The sequence below is a fragment of the Pinus tabuliformis genome, chromosome 5_1 (assembly GCF_031772625.1).
Source record: "Pinus tabuliformis cultivar Carrire ecotype Pingquan chromosome 5_1, CPIR1, whole genome shotgun sequence".
Lineage (NCBI taxonomy): Eukaryota > Viridiplantae > Streptophyta > Pinopsida > Pinales > Pinaceae > Pinus > Pinus tabuliformis.
This window is the reverse complement of record NC_142305.1, coordinates 425,559,384-425,576,236: the sequence shown is the minus strand read 5'-3', so window position 1 is coordinate 425,576,236 and position 16,853 is coordinate 425,559,384. Positions and strand designations below refer to the sequence as shown.

At 41.2% G+C, this 16,853-nt stretch overlaps 1 protein-coding gene across 5 annotated transcripts in view; it reads right to left on the bottom strand.

The window, feature by feature from the left end:
- The window catches only part of LOC149165308 (uncharacterized), a 427,682-nt gene extending 412,264 nt beyond the window's left edge, over nt 1–15,418 (bottom strand). For all 5 annotated transcript variants that reach the window (XM_089431106.1, XM_089431110.1, XM_089431109.1 and 2 more), the window contains exons 1-3: nt 15,286–15,418; nt 14,767–14,850; nt 14,275–14,331 (exon numbers count right to left, since the gene is read on the bottom strand). In XM_089431106.1, the coding sequence (XP_089287232.1) occupies nt 14,275–14,331; nt 14,767–14,850; nt 15,286–15,342 (198 nt within the window). In that variant the 5' untranslated portion in view covers nt 15,343–15,418. The remainder of the gene's footprint in view (nt 1–14,274; nt 14,332–14,766; nt 14,851–15,285) is intronic.
- Nucleotides 15,419–16,853: the final 1,435 nt, after the last annotated feature.

Below are 16,853 nucleotides of genomic sequence, written 5' to 3'. Positions count from 1 at the left end.
AAAAAATTGAAGCATGGGTTTCATGCTCTCTTATTTATTTTCTAGGTCATAGCCTCCATTGAAGGCTTCTAGGTTTTGTCTTGAGTCATAAGAGTCATTGTCACATTTATTAGACCCTTCTTGGGCTTTTGTATCATGTAAAGAAATTTATTTTGAGTCAAAAACAGTCATTTTACCCCTCCTCACCAAGTTGGCCCTGTCCTAGAGAATTTGACCCTATGGAAGCAGTATAAATAGAGACAGTTCGATTCATTTGGAGGAATATTCACACAAGTTTGATCTGCAAAAGAAAGAGACAAGAAGAAGAGAAAATTCAAGGAGAAGAAGACCTAATCCAAAGAGAGAAAAATCGAAGTTTGGAGTATCTCTCTCTCTCACATGTGGGAGATTTTTAGGATTTTTAGGCAAGTTGCAGGGGCTGAAATTTCTGCAGTAACTGCAGGTCCAAAAATTTTTTGTTGGGGGACCGAAATTCTAGATTGAAGAAATATTTGAGGAGCTAACACCTGGTGACTTTGGCAGAGTTTGTGTTCTTGAAGCAAGGGTTGGCTTGGTCATTGGAGAAGGTCTTTATCTAGGTCAAAAGGGTCTTGGATTGTCTCATCTTGATTTGAATCTACTAGAGGAAGAGTTTGACTGGTTTTCCCCTTCATAGGGGTTTTGCCCTGGCTGAGTGCCTACATCTTGTGTTTCTTGTTCTTGTGATCTTCATGCACTTTTGATTTGGTAATTGCTTGATGAAAGACAACATAATGAAGTAGTAAAAAAAGCCAACACATATCACAAGTAATTATCAAGAAAAGAGGAATCAAACCCTAATATCTACATGCATTGATTTCTCAAAACATGTAACACATAGGAGTATCATATGACATAGATATAAGAGAATGTGGAAGCACATGTAAGAAAATATGTAAGACTGCAATCCTAGATTTAGTAATAAGAATCTTGTGATGCATCATTGAGCAATAAGGTGAATTCAAGTATAAATCTCTCTCTACATCAATGAAATAGCATAGAGCATCATGTGTGACATCTTTGTTATATTATGATTTTATTATGTGATATTTATGTTCCATATTTTTTTTGCTCCTCTTATTTTCTTTAACTTTTATATAAAAAGGTCCTCATTACTTTTATTAGTAACTTAATCTTTATGTTAGAATTTCAAACTTTAATTCTATTAAAAAAAGGTTCTCGCTCTCTCATTAGTAACTCTTATCATGTGTAACCTATAATCAATAGGTTTCTTTGAAGAAATTTTTCCTCCATTTCATAGATTTACATGTGCAATTCACTCTTGGGTGCGTAAGTGCCCCCACTACTTTGTGTTGATTTGGGGTAGCATCGGATGTGGTCTAGCCACGAAATTTGGTGAAGAGGTTGGGGCATATGAGATCTCCAATACCCAGAAAGGGTTTGGGAAGATTCTAAACAGATCATGAGATATTAAAATAATTAGTATTTTTAATGGAGTCCCTAAGTCTAAATTTAGGGAAAATAAAATATTAATGTGTTAATATGAATTTGTGTTAGAGTAGTCCAAAAGACATGGATCAAGCCAGATCTAATCTTAGTCGTTGATTAGGGACTTAATCTCGGCCTTTGAAATGTCAACAAGAAAAGTATAAGAGGAGGCTTAAGGGTCACTTGGAGAGTACACCAGAGCGATTAGTCATTCTATTCTCTAGAGCAGGGTTTGCTAAGAGAGATAGAATCAGTGATCGGGAGAGCAGCTGAGGGGCATTGAGTACAAAGAAACAGAGAAAGCAAAGATTGTGTTGGAAGAGCAGCGCAGCAGCCAAGCAAAGTGACGCAAAGCCATGCAGGGCCACGCAGAGGCAGCCAAGTGCTACGCAGAGCACCAAAGAGGCCAGCGTGTTTGACGCAAGGCCCAGAAAGCTGACGCAGGGCATCCTGGCGCTGACGCAGGCCAAGAAAGGCTAACACGGGGTCAGCGTGAGACAGAGAGGGGCTGACACGAGGCCAGCGTGAGACAGAGAGGATCTTACGCAGTCCAGATTGGGCAGACGCTGGGGTTGCAAAGCACTTTTGTGCTGAGGAGCTGCCGGAAATATTTTCCGGGGTTTCAGCTAGGAGATTTCTCTCAAACTGTGAGGTATAGCTGCTAAGGAAATTCTCTATTGGGTAGGCTAGTTTCGGCACCCAAATTGTACTCTGATATTGCTTAATAATAAAACCCTCAAATAGTTGCACCAGTTTTCCCGCATTAGGTTTTTTCCATGGACATTGGTCCAAAAATAATGGTGTCATGTCGTGTGTTTGTTCTTGTTTCTTTTAGTTGCTGATCTGTAATATGTTGAGCATTCACTGGTGTTTATTTCCAGTATTTACTTTGTAAATAACTTGTTAAAGAAAAATAACAAGTAGGTAGGAATAAATCAAAAAAAGTGCATGAAGGGTTTCTGAACCAAGCAAACTTAGAAACTTCAACATGGTATCACAGCGTGATTGCAGATCACAGGAGGACTAAAAGACATCAGCCGAGCGGAGCAATAGCAGCAGAAAACTACTGTCCCAAGGTGACAGACGTTGTTTCTAGCAACGTAGAAGCCAAGGAGTGTGACGCAGAGCCAGCCAGGGCCACGCAAAGGAAGTCGGGAGCTATGCAGAGCCTCAGAGAGGCCAGCGTTGCTGACGCAGAGGGCCAGAAAGCTGACGCAGAGAATCCCAGTGCTGATGCAGACCCATCTGGGGTGACGCAGAGCCAGCATGAGGCAAAGAGGGGGTGATGCAGTTCACAGAGAGGCAGTTGTTGGAGTCTAGAAGGCTGCAGAAATATTGTAGAGTGGAGTTGGTGAGGTACTGTAGTCAAAACAGTACCTGATAGAGCAGGGCCAGAGGAGTTGTTACCGAGGGTTTCTAGCCGAGGAACCTGGATCAGCAATGCAGTTGCACAAGACAATTAGAGTAGGGGGCATCTCGACAAGCGGCAGAAAGATTTCCAGGAGGGAAATCAGGACTCAGAGGGAATCCAGAAGAGAACTTCCAGACAGGAAGTAGAGACTCAGAGGAGTCGAACAGAGAACTTCTAGGAGGGAAGTAGAGGAGCGTCATGGCACTACACGGGGTAAGAGACCAGGATAGACTGGACGGAGCATCGAACTTCACAATCTGGAAGGCCAGAATTTTATCAGTGCTTGACAAGAATTGTGTCAAGAACTTCGCCTTGAAGGTTATAGCTATCCCAGTTGACCCCAATGATAACGACAAGTACGAAGAAGCGATGGCAAGGGCCAAGTGCATTATCTTTGACAGGGTCAAGGATCATGTGGTACCACATATAGCCAAGAAGGAAACGGTAGTTGAGATGTGGGAGGCTCTCAAGAACCTATACCAACATACTTCTGTGCAAAGAATAACACTTCTCGAAAACCAAATGAGGTCGTATCAAATGAAGAAGGGTCAATCGATTGACACCTTCCTTGGAGGACTGAATGAGATCCGAGACCAGTTGACTGCTATAGGAGCGACACTGGATCAGGAGCTTATGGTGAGGACAGCCCTGAATGCTGTCTCAAAAGATTGGGAAGTGTTTGTCCAGAGTATGTTGGGCAAAGGGACTCTCCCACCTTGGGACGAGATGTGGGCAGCTCTTCGCCAGGAAGAGATCAGATGGTAGGCAAAGACAAGTAGCAGCAGCAAAGGGATCAAGGTCAAGCAGGAGGAGGATGTGTCCCTAGCATCTGAGGGAAAGCAAAAGAAGCAAAAGAAGCAAGATCTCTCCAAGATCAAGTGCTTCCACTGTGGGGAGATGGATCATTATGTGACCCAGTGCCCAAGGAAGAAGAGTAAGGGAGAGTCTTCCGAGACTAAGGCAGTGCCAGCACGGGCAGAGAAGGAAGTTTTGACAGACGATGATTGTGCCATGAGTGCACACGCACCACTTGAGCAAAAGTGGGGAGACATCAAGCTGTAATCAGGTGGACTACAGGCGATGAGGGGCAGGATCCTCGAGGTACCCAGCCTCTTGGATTAGACCTTGCTACAGGAGCCCCGACAAGGAGTAGCAGGACTGGCTAAGTGGGTAGAGACGAATGCGAATGGAGCGGTAGAGAGGGCTACAGTGCAGGAGTCTCGAGACAGTGCAGAGCTAGCAGGCTGTAGCAGTGCGAGAGGCACAGGAGTGTTGCACCAGTGCAGGAACGCACAGTGAGGTGTGCAACGGTGCGAGATGTAGGGAGTTGTTGCAGCAACGTAGAGGTCAGAGAGGGAGCACTTGTCAGCGGCAGAGGGAGCTTCAGCATCAGTGGGTGTGTCTAGCCCAACAGGGAGGTCAGATTGGAAGATCAGTTACTTCTCAATAACTGAGTTGCAGTGCAGCAGTGGGCAGCACGATGCAACATGATGAGAGGAGGTGCAGTGCAGATGCAGTGCTAAGAGAAAGGACCAGCAGCAGCACGAATGCAGGGGGAGTTGTCGTACAGATGCAACAGTGGCAATGGCAGAACCATGGGCAGCAGTACAGGATGCAGCAGTGCAGAAGATGTTGGGCAGGAAGCCTAGCATCAGCACAGGTACCAATGCTGGATGATCAGGGTGATGCTCAGTGAGGAGTATTGCTAGAGCACAGTCCTCGCTAAGAGGGAGTGTTGATTTGGAGTAGCATCGGATGTGGTCTAGCCACGAAATTTGGTGGAGAGGTTGGGGCACATGAGATCTCCAATACCCAGAAAGAGTTTGGGCAGATTCTAAACAGATCAGGAGATATTAAAATAATTAATATTTTTAATGGAGTCCCTAAGTCTAAACTTAGGGAAAATAAAATATTAATGTGTATTAATATGAAACTGTGTTAGAGTGATCCAAAAGACATGGATCAAGCTAGATCTAATCTTAGTCATTGATTAGGAACTTAATCTCGCCCTTTGAGATGTCAACAGGAAAAGTATAAGAGGAGGCTTGAGGGTCACTTGGAGAGTACACCAGAGTGATTAGTCATTCTATTCTCTAGAGCGGGGTTTGCTAAGAGAGATAGAATCAATGATCGGGAGAGCAGCTGAGGGGCATTGAGTACAGAGAAGCAGAGAAAACAGAGATTGTGTCGGGAGATCAGCGCAGCAACCAAGGAGAGTGACGCAGAGCTAGCAAAGGCCATGCAGGGCCACGCAGAGGCAACTAAGTGCTACGCAGAGCACCAGAAAGTTGATGCAAGGCCTCCCGGGGCTGACGCAGGCCAAGAAAGGCTGACACAGGGCCAGTGTGAGACAGAGAGGGGCTGACGTAGTCCAGATTGGGCAGACGTTGGGGTTGCAAAGCAGTTTTCTGTTGAGAAGCTGCCGGAAGGATTTTCTGGGGTTTCAGCCAAGAGATTTCTCTCAAACTGTGAGGTATAGTTGCTAAGGAAATTCTCTGTTAGGTAGCCAATTTCGTCACCCAAATTGTACTCTGATATTACTTAATAAGAAAACCCTCAGATAGTTGCACCGGTTTTCCCACATTGGGTTTTTTTCTGGGGACATTGGTCCAAAAATAATGGTGTCATGTGGTGTGTTTGTTCTTGTTTCTTTTAGTTGTTGATCTGTAATATGTTGAGCATGCACTGGTGTTTATTTCCAGTATTTACTTTGTAAATAACTTGTTAAAGAAAAATAACAAGTAGGTAGGAATAAATCAGAAAAAGTGCATGAAGGGTTTCTAAACTAAATAAACTTAGAAACTTCAACACTTTGTTCTTTGTCTTCTATACTTCTATTAATTGAGCTTCAGACCTATCATATTTCTTGCTATTCTTTACATTTATTCCTCTAATTGCAATATAGTGCCACTTTTGGACACGAGCACATTATTTGCTTTCAAAGTATTGGTTTGAATATCATGTTAATATCCAAGTGAGGATATTGACCACAAGGGTTACAAGGGCGGAAACAAAGATAGTAATATGGAAAATGACCAGAATGAATTTGTGACCAAGGGAGAACTATAAGGTATGTCACAAGTTCATTGAGGAATTTAGGGCAATGATGGATGTGCAAGATTGAAATAAGCATATGTTGATGAAGGCACAATGGAAAGAAGGAAGTGCCAACCTCAAACTCTCTTACAACATTCAAATGAAGATCTCACAAAACAATTTTGGTGGGATATGTTTGTTAATTTTAGGTATGTTCTGTGCTAGAGCAATTTATTTAATTTTTCACAGTTAGCAATCACATCAGCATTAACGTAAACTGCAGATAGAACATAAATATAAATCACAAAAGACAAGCCAAGACAAGAGGACACAGGATGTGGCGCTAGCCAGGGACAAACCCCACAATGTGGGGAAACCCTTGATCAATTCTTCTTTTATGTTCTTCAAAGTTCAGCAAAGAAAGTGAGAGAGATAGTACATTTACAATAGAAGTCAACACTTTGACTTTTGATATCTGCAGAGATCAGTTGAAGACATATTGCTTCAACTGATTCTCTAAGGTGACTCCTTCACCTATCATAGTACTGCATCTCGTCCATTTGCCGCACCTTATCGTGTGCACCATGCTGCCCCATCACAGTGCTGGACCTAGATGACTGCGCTGCTCTTATCTTCATGCTGCTCATCATGCTGCATCTTCCATGGTCTCATTCATCATCAAGCTGCCCATGCTTATGATTACATTCATCATGATGTTGTCCATGCTCCATGTATCATTGTGCTGCCCATGCACACGATCTCATACATCATGTTGTCCATATTCATCATGCTGCCCATATATATCACGTTGTCCATATTCATCATGCTGCCCATATATATCATGCTATCCATATTCATCATTATGATTTCACTGTGATTAGGCTGCTACAGCATCCTCATCACACCTCCTAGGTTAGTCCCTCCTAATCCACGTTGTCACCCACACTCAATGCATACTGAAATACTCCCATGGAACAGCCTTAGCTGCTTGCTATGGCTTGCAACCTAGCAAAGCAACTAGTTGTAGCTTATCAAATCTTCCAACAGGTCTAGACAAATCATGAATTCATGGCTATTCATGACCTTGATACTACGTTGTCATCTACAGCGATTCTGGCTGCATTTAGGGCTCCTTAACAACGTTTGGAGGCCTCTCCCTGATGACTGTAATGATAGAGCCTCTTCTAGCTATGAGACAGAACCTTACTAGCTGTGCAGAGGTCACTTCTGGACAGCGTTTAAGCTTACTTGACAGCAGCTAGATGTCCTGGCTCTTGTGCAGATAAGTGTTGTACTTAACAGCGTATTAAAGGCTTCCTTTGAACAGTGTATTAAAGCTGCATTTGAAACCTCCTTTCTGTGCAGAATTAGACAGCATTTAAGAACCAATTCTATGATTATGGCTAGGGCTTGTACTGACTGCGGTTAGGGCACATAAACCCTCCTTAAAATGCGGCCTAGTCTTTCATCTTCCATGACTGCGTCTATAGGGTTGGCTTCATTGACTGTGGTTAGGGTTCTCCATGGCAGCGTTAAGACACTATGTATTAGACTTCTTTCAACGGCAGTTAGGGCCTCCTTTAGTCCACGGATTAGGGCTTCTTTAGACTGTGTATTGCAACTCCCCAAGACAGCAAATAGATCTCCTTCAATTTGTGGCTAGTGCTCTCCATTTGGCTGCGGCTAGGGCATCATACAAGGCCAGCGTACTCTTTAGTGTCTCTCCTTCTCCAAAAACCCAAGACATGGAGAGGAGATCACATAAAGAGTGTGTGTAAATGACTTCAAATCCTCTTCTATTTATTCTAAAACGTAGATGATGAATAGGCATGTCTTTTGGGCTTCTGAGCCTACTCAAGTTGCTGGTCGGCTTGATAATAATTCCATAATCAAAATAAATTCATATCTCCATAAATACTTATCGGAATCGGATGATCTTTAGATCAATCTTACACCTCTCGATGAGAGGGATCCAATAAAAATATCAGCTGCCATAATAAGCTGACCCACATGGAGTTTGGCCCTAGTTGCCAATTTTAACACTCCCTCTCAACTAGGGAGAACTTCATCTGTTGATCCATATGTCCGGCTGTACTAGCTCTGCCATTAGTGCCCTGCACTGCTCTGCCCAACTTTGTTGGCTCTGCTCTGCGCAGCTCTGCTGGCTCTACTCTGCTCTGCTGGCTCTACTCTGCTCTTCTCAGCTCAGCTCTACTGGCTATGTTGGCTCTGCTCTGCTCAACTTAGCTCTGTTGAACTGTGAAGAAGAAGAATTGATCGAGAATGTCTCATTACCATTCTCCACTGACCCGAAGTCAATCTCAGAGTGCGTACCACTGGTCCCAGACCAGTCTCAACTGACCCAAAGTGGGTACCACTCCTACCACTGCTCCCAGACTAGTCCTTCACTGACCCGAAGTCAGTCTCAAATTATGTACCACTAGTCCCAGACCAGTCTCAACCACCTGAAGTCAGTGTCATAGTAGGTACAACTCCTACAACTGGTCCCAGACCAATATCATTGATCCCAGATCAATGAAGGTCATCCTAGCATAGGGAGTATGGTAGATACAGCGATGCATCCATCAGTACTACTATGGTCCCTATCCTCATTTCCCTGCTCATTGATCAGATGAGAGGTACTTCCCATGAGTCCCAAACTGCATGGGTAGGATGCCTCGACAGGAGAACTTAATCAATCCTGTCCTCACAGGAGAACTAATCATCCTGCTACACAATCGCCATGGAGAACACATCATCCAGGCCTCACAAGAGAGCTAATCATCCTGCTACATAATCGTCATGGAGAACACATCATCCAGACCTCACAAGAGAACTAATCATCCTGCTACATAGTCGTCATGGAGAACACATCATCTAGACCTCACAGGAGAACTAATCATCCTGCTACACAGGAGAGCGAATCATCCTGTCCCACAAGAGAGCGAATCATCATGTCCCAGTGCGCACCACCAAGGGAGGGTGAGTCACCCTATGGTTGTATGTTGCTCCAGTAAGAACCGCAAGCCCCCAAAGCTCCCAGAGCTCAAAGTATGCAACATGCAGGACCCTTTTACAAGGGTCTCTCGACGACTCCAAGTTGTTCGGGAAAATCACAAATTTGATCTTTCCCCGAGGCAATGTCAAAATGTCTACGACCTGTACATCAGTCTCAATGTGATGGAGCCTCCTTGCTCATCGACTTACCATATCCCAGAAAAGGTAGTATCTGATGTCTATCTACTGGAGCAATCATCGAATATGGGATTCCTCAATAATCGAATCCCACCTCTGGTTGTCATAGAGAAACACAGTGGTATTCATCATGTGTACAGACAGCTCACTGAAGAACTTCCTCAACCAGGCAGCTTCATACGAGATCATACTCGTAAATATCTAACCGGTCTCAGCAGTGCTCAAAGCCACCGACTTCTGCTTCCTGCTCATCCAGGATATCGAAGCAGATCCCAAGGAGAACCAACACTAAGAAGTGCTCTAGTGATCCTCCACACTGCCTGCCCACTCAGCATTCGAATAATCATGTGGTTTCATATTTTCGGCAGTGTATCTCAATCCATGAGAGATTGTGCCCCGAAGATATCTCAGAAGATTCTTGGCATCAATCCAGTGAGGCTCAACCAAATATGAGCTCACCATGCTAAACCGGAATCCAACTCCCTCTTACTTCTGCAAATGAGAGGGTCTGCACTTGTCAGAAATAGTTCGTCTGCATAAGGTGTCGGTATGAGAGGTCTATCATCCACAACCTTCGGGTAATGGTTTGGATTGGTTTCACTCCTAGTGAATCTCAGCTTCATCAAACAGCTATCAATCCTCTCATACTACGCCCGAGGTGTTTTGCTTCAAGCCATAGAGGGCTTTCTTCCATCTGTATACATGAGATTCCCTGTTCATGAATCTCCAACTCCATAGGTTGTTCCAAACCTGTGGACCTGCTACATGAGGGGAATGGTCCCCTTGTAAGATTTTCCTTCGCTACATCTCAAACATGTACTTTCATGCTCTATCTAACTCACAGACCTCCGGTGCTGAGTCAATGGTCATGGTCCCCAGTGGACTTAATACAACCCTAAACTCTAAAACATCTTTGAAAAATCTATTTTCAAACACGTACCTTTCCATCGATGAGTGCCACCCTGAAACCTTAAACTTCCATTTCCGAGATGGACACCAGGTTCTTCTTGCGATCAGGGACATAAAAGAGATTATGTAAATGAATCGAGTTACCCTCATTCAATTGAGGGGTAACATTCCCTACACCCTTTCCGAGATAAGTGGTATCGGCTCCAAGTATAATCCCATGATTATTTATCCCATGAAGTGCCTAGGGTTCCTTGCTTTCTTTGAAGAGTCAACCATTTCTCCTTGATGAACTATATTACCTGTCATTCCCTTGACCCTAGAATGATTTGTTTATCTTCATCAAGAGAAGTGTCTCTGCCATTCAGACACTCCTTCGCATAATGGCCGAACTTATTGTAACCAAGGCATCTGCCTTTCCTTCCACCCTTACATCCGAACTTCCCAATGAAGTGATCTTTAGATGGGCCATCAGAAACTTCCGCTACGCCATTCTAATAATATGCTCTGCATCGACTTCACCCTTTGTGAGCTTAGAAGAGAGATGTGGAACCCATTGATCCTTGTCCCTATTGTCTTTGGTGATTGCTCTTTGACTCTTGCTTGGGCATTGTCTTCACCTCAGCTCTGATACCATGTTAATTTTAGGTATGTTCTATGCTAGAGCAATTTATTTAATTTTTCACAGTTAGCAATCACATCAGCATTAACGTAAACTGCAAATAGAACATAAATATAAATTGCAGAAGACAAGCCAAGACAAGAGGACACAGGATGTGGCGCTAGCCAAGGACAAACCCCACAATGTGGGGAAACCCTTGATCAATTCTTCTTTCATGTTCTTCAAAGTTCAGCAGAGAAAGTGAGAGAGACAGTACATTTACAATAGAAGTCAACACTTTGACTTTTGATATCTGCAGAGATCAGTTGAAGACATATTGCTTCAACTGATTCTCTAAGGTGACTCCTTCACCTATCATAGTACTGCATCTCGTCCATTTGTTGCACCTTACTGTGTAGCACCATGCTGCCCCATCACAATGCTAGACCTAGATGACTGAGCTGCTCTTATCTTCATGCTGCTCATCATGCTGCATCTTCCATGGTCTCATTCATCATCAAGCTACCCATGCTTATGATTACATTCATCATGATGTTGTCCATGCTCCATGTATCATTGTGTTGCCCATGCACATGATCTCATACATCATGTTGTCCATATTCATCATGCTGCCCATATATATCATGTTGTCCATATTCATCATGCTGCCCATATACATCATTATGATTTCACTGTGATTGGGCTGCTACAGCGTCCTCATCACACCTCCTAGGTTAGTCCCTCCTAATCCACGCTGTCACCCACACTCAATGCATACTGAAATACTCCCATGGAACAGCCTTAGCTGCTTGCTATGGCTTGCAACCTAGCAAAGCAGCTAGTTGTAGCTTATCGAATCTTCCAACAGGTCTAGACAAATCATGAATTCATGGCTATTCATGACCTTGATACTACGCTGTCACCTACAGCGATTCTGGCTGCATTTAGGGCTCCTTAACAACGTCTTGAGGCCTCTCCCTGATGACTGTAATGATAGAGCCTTCTTCTAGCTATGAGACAAAACCTTACTAGCTGTGGAGAGGTCACTTCTAGACAGCGTTTAAGCTTACTTGACAGCGGCTAGATGTCCTGGCTCTTGTGCAGATAAGTGTTGTACTTAACAGCATATTGGAGCTTCTCTTAACAACGTATTAAAGGCTTCCTTTGAACAGTGTATTAAAGCTGCATTTGAAACCTCCTTTCTGTGCAGAATTAGACAGCGTTTAAGAGCCAATTCTATGACTGCGGCTAGGGCTTGTACTGACTGCGGTTAGGGCACATAAACCCTCCTTAAACTGTGGCCTAGTCTTTCATCCTCCATGACTGCGTCTATAGGGCTGGCTTCATTGACTGTGGTTAGGGTTCTCCATGGCAGCGTTAAGACACTGTGTATTAGACTTCTTTCAATGGCAGTTAGGGCCTCCTTTAGTCCACGGATTAGGGCTTCTTTAGACTGTGTATTGCAGCTCCCCAAGACAGCAAATAGATCTCCTTAAATTTGCGACTAGTGCTCTCCATTTGGCTGCAGCTAGGGCATCATACAAGGTCAGCGTACTCTTTAGTGTCTCTCCTCCAAAAACCCAAGACGTGGAGAGGAGATCACATAAAGAGTGTATGTAAATGACTTCAAATCCTCTTCTATGTATACTAAAACGTAGATGATGAATAGGCATGTCTTTTGGGCTTCTGAGCCTACTCAAGTTGCTGGTCGGCTTGATAATAATTCCATAATCAAAATAAATTCATATCTCCATAAATACTTATCGGAATTGGATGATCTTTAGATCAATCCTATACCTCTCGATGAGAGAGATCCAATAAAAATATCAACTGCCATAAATAAGCTGACCCACATGGAGTTTGGCCCTAGTTGCCAATTTTAACAGAAGTGCTTTTGGTTGAGTAATGGCAAGTTAGCCTTTCGAGTGCAAGGCATGCATAACCAAGAATATAAGTTGAATATTTCATTTCAACATCTAGAAGAGGCAGCACATATGTGGGAAAAAACATTAATAACTAAACACACCAAATAAGATTTCATCAAGTTCACAAAAGAGATAGCCCAAACAAATAAATGAAACTAAGACTAACCCTATAAAATATAGTCAATGTACTTTTTCTAGAAGGAGATATTCATTGAGGAGTTACCAAAAGGGTTTGATGCATTCAATTCCAAGGCTAGACTGACTCCTAAACTAGTGAAAGACATCTACATATCAAACCTAAGGTCAAAAATCAAACAAGGGTAAGGTTCTTTGAACTTGACTCATTGGACCAAGCCATCATTAGAGCTGGAAGAGCAAAAAATCATATTGAATACTTTAGAAAGAACATCTTCTCTTCATTTAGGAGGGATCAATTTTTGCACAATCAATAATCCCTAACCACTTAGTGGTTCAAAAAAACTCCCCTATACAAGAATTTGTGTTTCAGGCAACCTTGTCCTAAAGGCCTTGTCTGTGACCCTATTAAAATTTATGTGGTTAAAGACTTACACTGATCTAACTCAATCTAAACTTGTTGGGGATAATGAACATGAATAGAAAAACAATAATTTTGTTCCGATAAATCAATTCCAATTTCCTACCATTCATAGACATAGGAAAACCCTTGTGACAATGAATTCCCTGCCCAATTAAAAATTAATGGGGTTTGAAATGTTCATTGACCTTTTTATCTATTTAATACACCTATCCCAGGTGTCTATTGATTAAGGGCATTGGGATATAATGTTTGATTGGTCAAATATATTCATAAATGTATCGACAACTTAGTGACTATGTGTGATCTCAAGATTGTCCTTTATGTCAATTTCCGATAACTTAGTGACTATGTGTGATCTCAATATTGTCCATTATGTCAATTTCCGACAACTTAGTGAGTATGTGTGATCTCAATATTGTCCTTTATGTCAATTTTCCTTGCAAGAATGAATTCCCTACCCAATTAAACATTAACAGGGTAATATTGTAATGTTTAAAGACCATTTTTCTATTTACCACACTTATCCCAAGTGTATATTAATCAAGTATGTTGGGATGTAATGTTTGATTGGTCAAATATACCAGTAAATGTATCGACAGCTTCGTGACTATGTGCGATCTCAAGAATGTCCTTTATGTCAATTTTCTTTGTTTGTGTCCCTAAGTCAATCTTGGGAGGGGATGTTGGAGTTATGTTAGCTAAAATTGACCTTCATTGCAGCCTGTTAACAGGTGCCCTTGTAGTCCTAGTGGGTTATATTCATCACCTTGTGTGATCAGCTTGCGACCACAATTAGTTTTAGTGGGGTCCCCTTGGGGTATGAACTCTAGGATTAGGGTCCACATCAATATGACCCTCGCACCTATTTCTATAAGGTTTCTAATCTCAATTTTATACATCAAGCTATTAAGCCATTTGATCATTTAATCATTTAATTTTAATGATTTATTTTAGAGTAGTTTTTGTACCCACATACAACTTTGAGTTAAGATTTTATTTTCATTATATAATTATATCGGAGTTCACTGTGTTTATGGCCTAAGACCATCGCAAGCAAGACATCAAAAACATGCATATGAAGAGACTTGTTTCAGAAAATATTTGAAATGATTGGAATATTGAAAACATGAAATAGAGCTTTGCATATGAAAGAAAGAAAGAGTGAGAAAGAGACCTGAAAATGTGCAACAAACGCATAGATGTTATCGACAGATCGCAGCTTTGTTAACTTCTGCAAACAGACATGATAAAGTTTGGTTTACAACTCTATAGAGAAGCAGCACACACTACAATGTCAATATCCCAGCTTATATTAATAAGGGCAGAGGAAACAACGGTGCTCTTCTAGATAATCCACACGGGTTGTGGTGAAGTGGTCAATCATATGCATTTTCATTGCAGAAACCCGGGTTCAATATTCCTAAAATAGCTGGTGTGATGCTAATGCAGTATGCAGCCAATTCACTCTATGTTGTGATGGCCCATTGATAATTGAACCAGTGCAGTTTGTCCTAGGAATGAGGCGGACAAAGCAAGGTGCAAGCCAACAGTTCCGCGGCACAGCCTGCAAGGGTTTTTCTTGATTGGGTATTTAACTACCAAAAATAAATGCTACTCTACTAAATAAGCTGAAAGATAGGCATAAAATACCGTATTCAAGTATTACCTGTGGAGGACACGTTGTTCGAAAAAGAACGCCTCCGCCAAATAAGGAATCCGAGACAACACTCGTCCACTCAAATCCTTCCAACTGCAGCAAAAATAAATAAATCAATCAATCTAACAAAAGCTCCGATCACTAAATAGCATATATGTTAAATTTAACCTTCAGCGTGTAGCAATGCCCATGAACAGGTGATCATTGATGATAATGGCCGTCCATTAACAAAAAAAATTCAAATCCCAGTTACAATTTCGTTAAATTGTATAAACAGGGCAGTAAACAGCAAGAAATAGCCAAACAATAACACTATTAACCGAATGTTTAATGTTTTATTACAGAGCTCAGATAAGCTGGGTCGACTCTAACGGTGGCCAAATGCTTAATTTTAGCCTACAAAATGAACAGACGAAACTCGTTTTTTCAAGGAAATGAATGACATAAGACGTGCAAGTTTAAGTGGAGACCTTGCAAGATACTCATCATTTAAAGGTACTAAAATGAGTGCCAGAGAGATAGGCTTACCTCTTTACAGAGCGTGAATTCTAGACCTCCCGCGCAGGTTGCCCAATACTCGGCCATCAAAACTACCACGCCTTGGGAAACAAACAGCGCAGTCCAGAAACAACTCTGCGACTATTACGCAGCACGCTCTTCCTTCATTTTGAAAATATATATATATATATATATATTTATTTTTATTTTGAAAATATATATATATATATAACGCCTCGCTCGTGTTGATGAGTTTAAATTCAATTTTGAAATTAGTAGAGAAATAAATAATTATTTTAATTATTTATTTTAATAAATTAGAGAAATAAATAATTATTTTAATTATTTATTTTAATAAATTAGAGAAATAAATAATTAGATAGTTAATCTTTAGATTAATTTTGGGTTAGTTTGGGTAGTTACTGGATTCCAAGAACTCTTCTGAAGTAATTCAATTGTTTCTTATATGTATTTATATGTACATAATTTTTTGAGATTGATTAATATACATTTGATTTGGTTTCTGGTATTGTGTGTTTTATAGCGGTATCAAAACGAGTGAGATGTTCTATTGAATGAGAGCATGGTTAATTTGCTCTATCAAATAGAATGAATCTGAGACTTCAGAGGTTAATTTGAACATTATCAAAGCCCTGGTTGAGTTGTTTCTAAACTCCATGTATTTGAAGTCTATGGCGTAAAGGAGACGCGGAGCATGAAGGCTGTGAGGATAGTTGAATGCAACATAAGGTTAGCCCAGTGGGACACCCAAACTATTGACTCTTTGTAAGTTTTATAACTTTCCGTCATAATGAAAGAAGATTGGAGAAATTCAGTGGTATAAAGTTTTTTTTTAACATATCCTTGGAAGTTAGAATACATGTTGGAGTTTTGAGTGCTTGTTGTTCTCAATAAAAATTTCCAATACTGAGTCGAATACCAATAATTGTTGGATTGTTTGCTAAAAGTCTAAGTTCCATGCACCCAAGGGCCACTTGTTATTTTAATTTTGGGAGGCTTTATTTGCATTTACTGCGTCAAACAGGAGTTTACTTACAATGAAATTTCTGAAAGATAGTATTTGCATTCACAGCGAAAATTTTGAAGGATAATATTTGGTTTTACTACATTAAACAAGAGTTTAATCACAGTAAAATGTCTGAAGGATAGTATTTGCATTTAGGACAGTAAGCAGGAGTTCAATCACAGTAAGTAAAGTTTCTGAAGGATAATATTTACATTTATTACGAACCGGAGTTTTTACTGAAAGATTTTTGAAGGATACAAAGTTTTTAATGAAAGATTTCTGAAGGATACTTAAAATGAAATATATATATTTTTTGGTGGTTTGAATTAAATTTTTAATTGAAGAGTGGTCAATTTTCTGGTTGTCCTGGATTTAAAAAAGAGATTTTGTCAGTTTATATATTGGGTGGACGTAGATAGCAGATTGTAGTCGTAGATTACAGCTGAATGTGAAAGGGACTGTGAGAATTTTGCAATGAAATCTCAGACCAATGAGTAACTGACTATGCGAAGCTTGCAGCAAAGAGAGGTATAATGTAGCATTGAGAGGTATAACGTAGAAGAAGTCAATA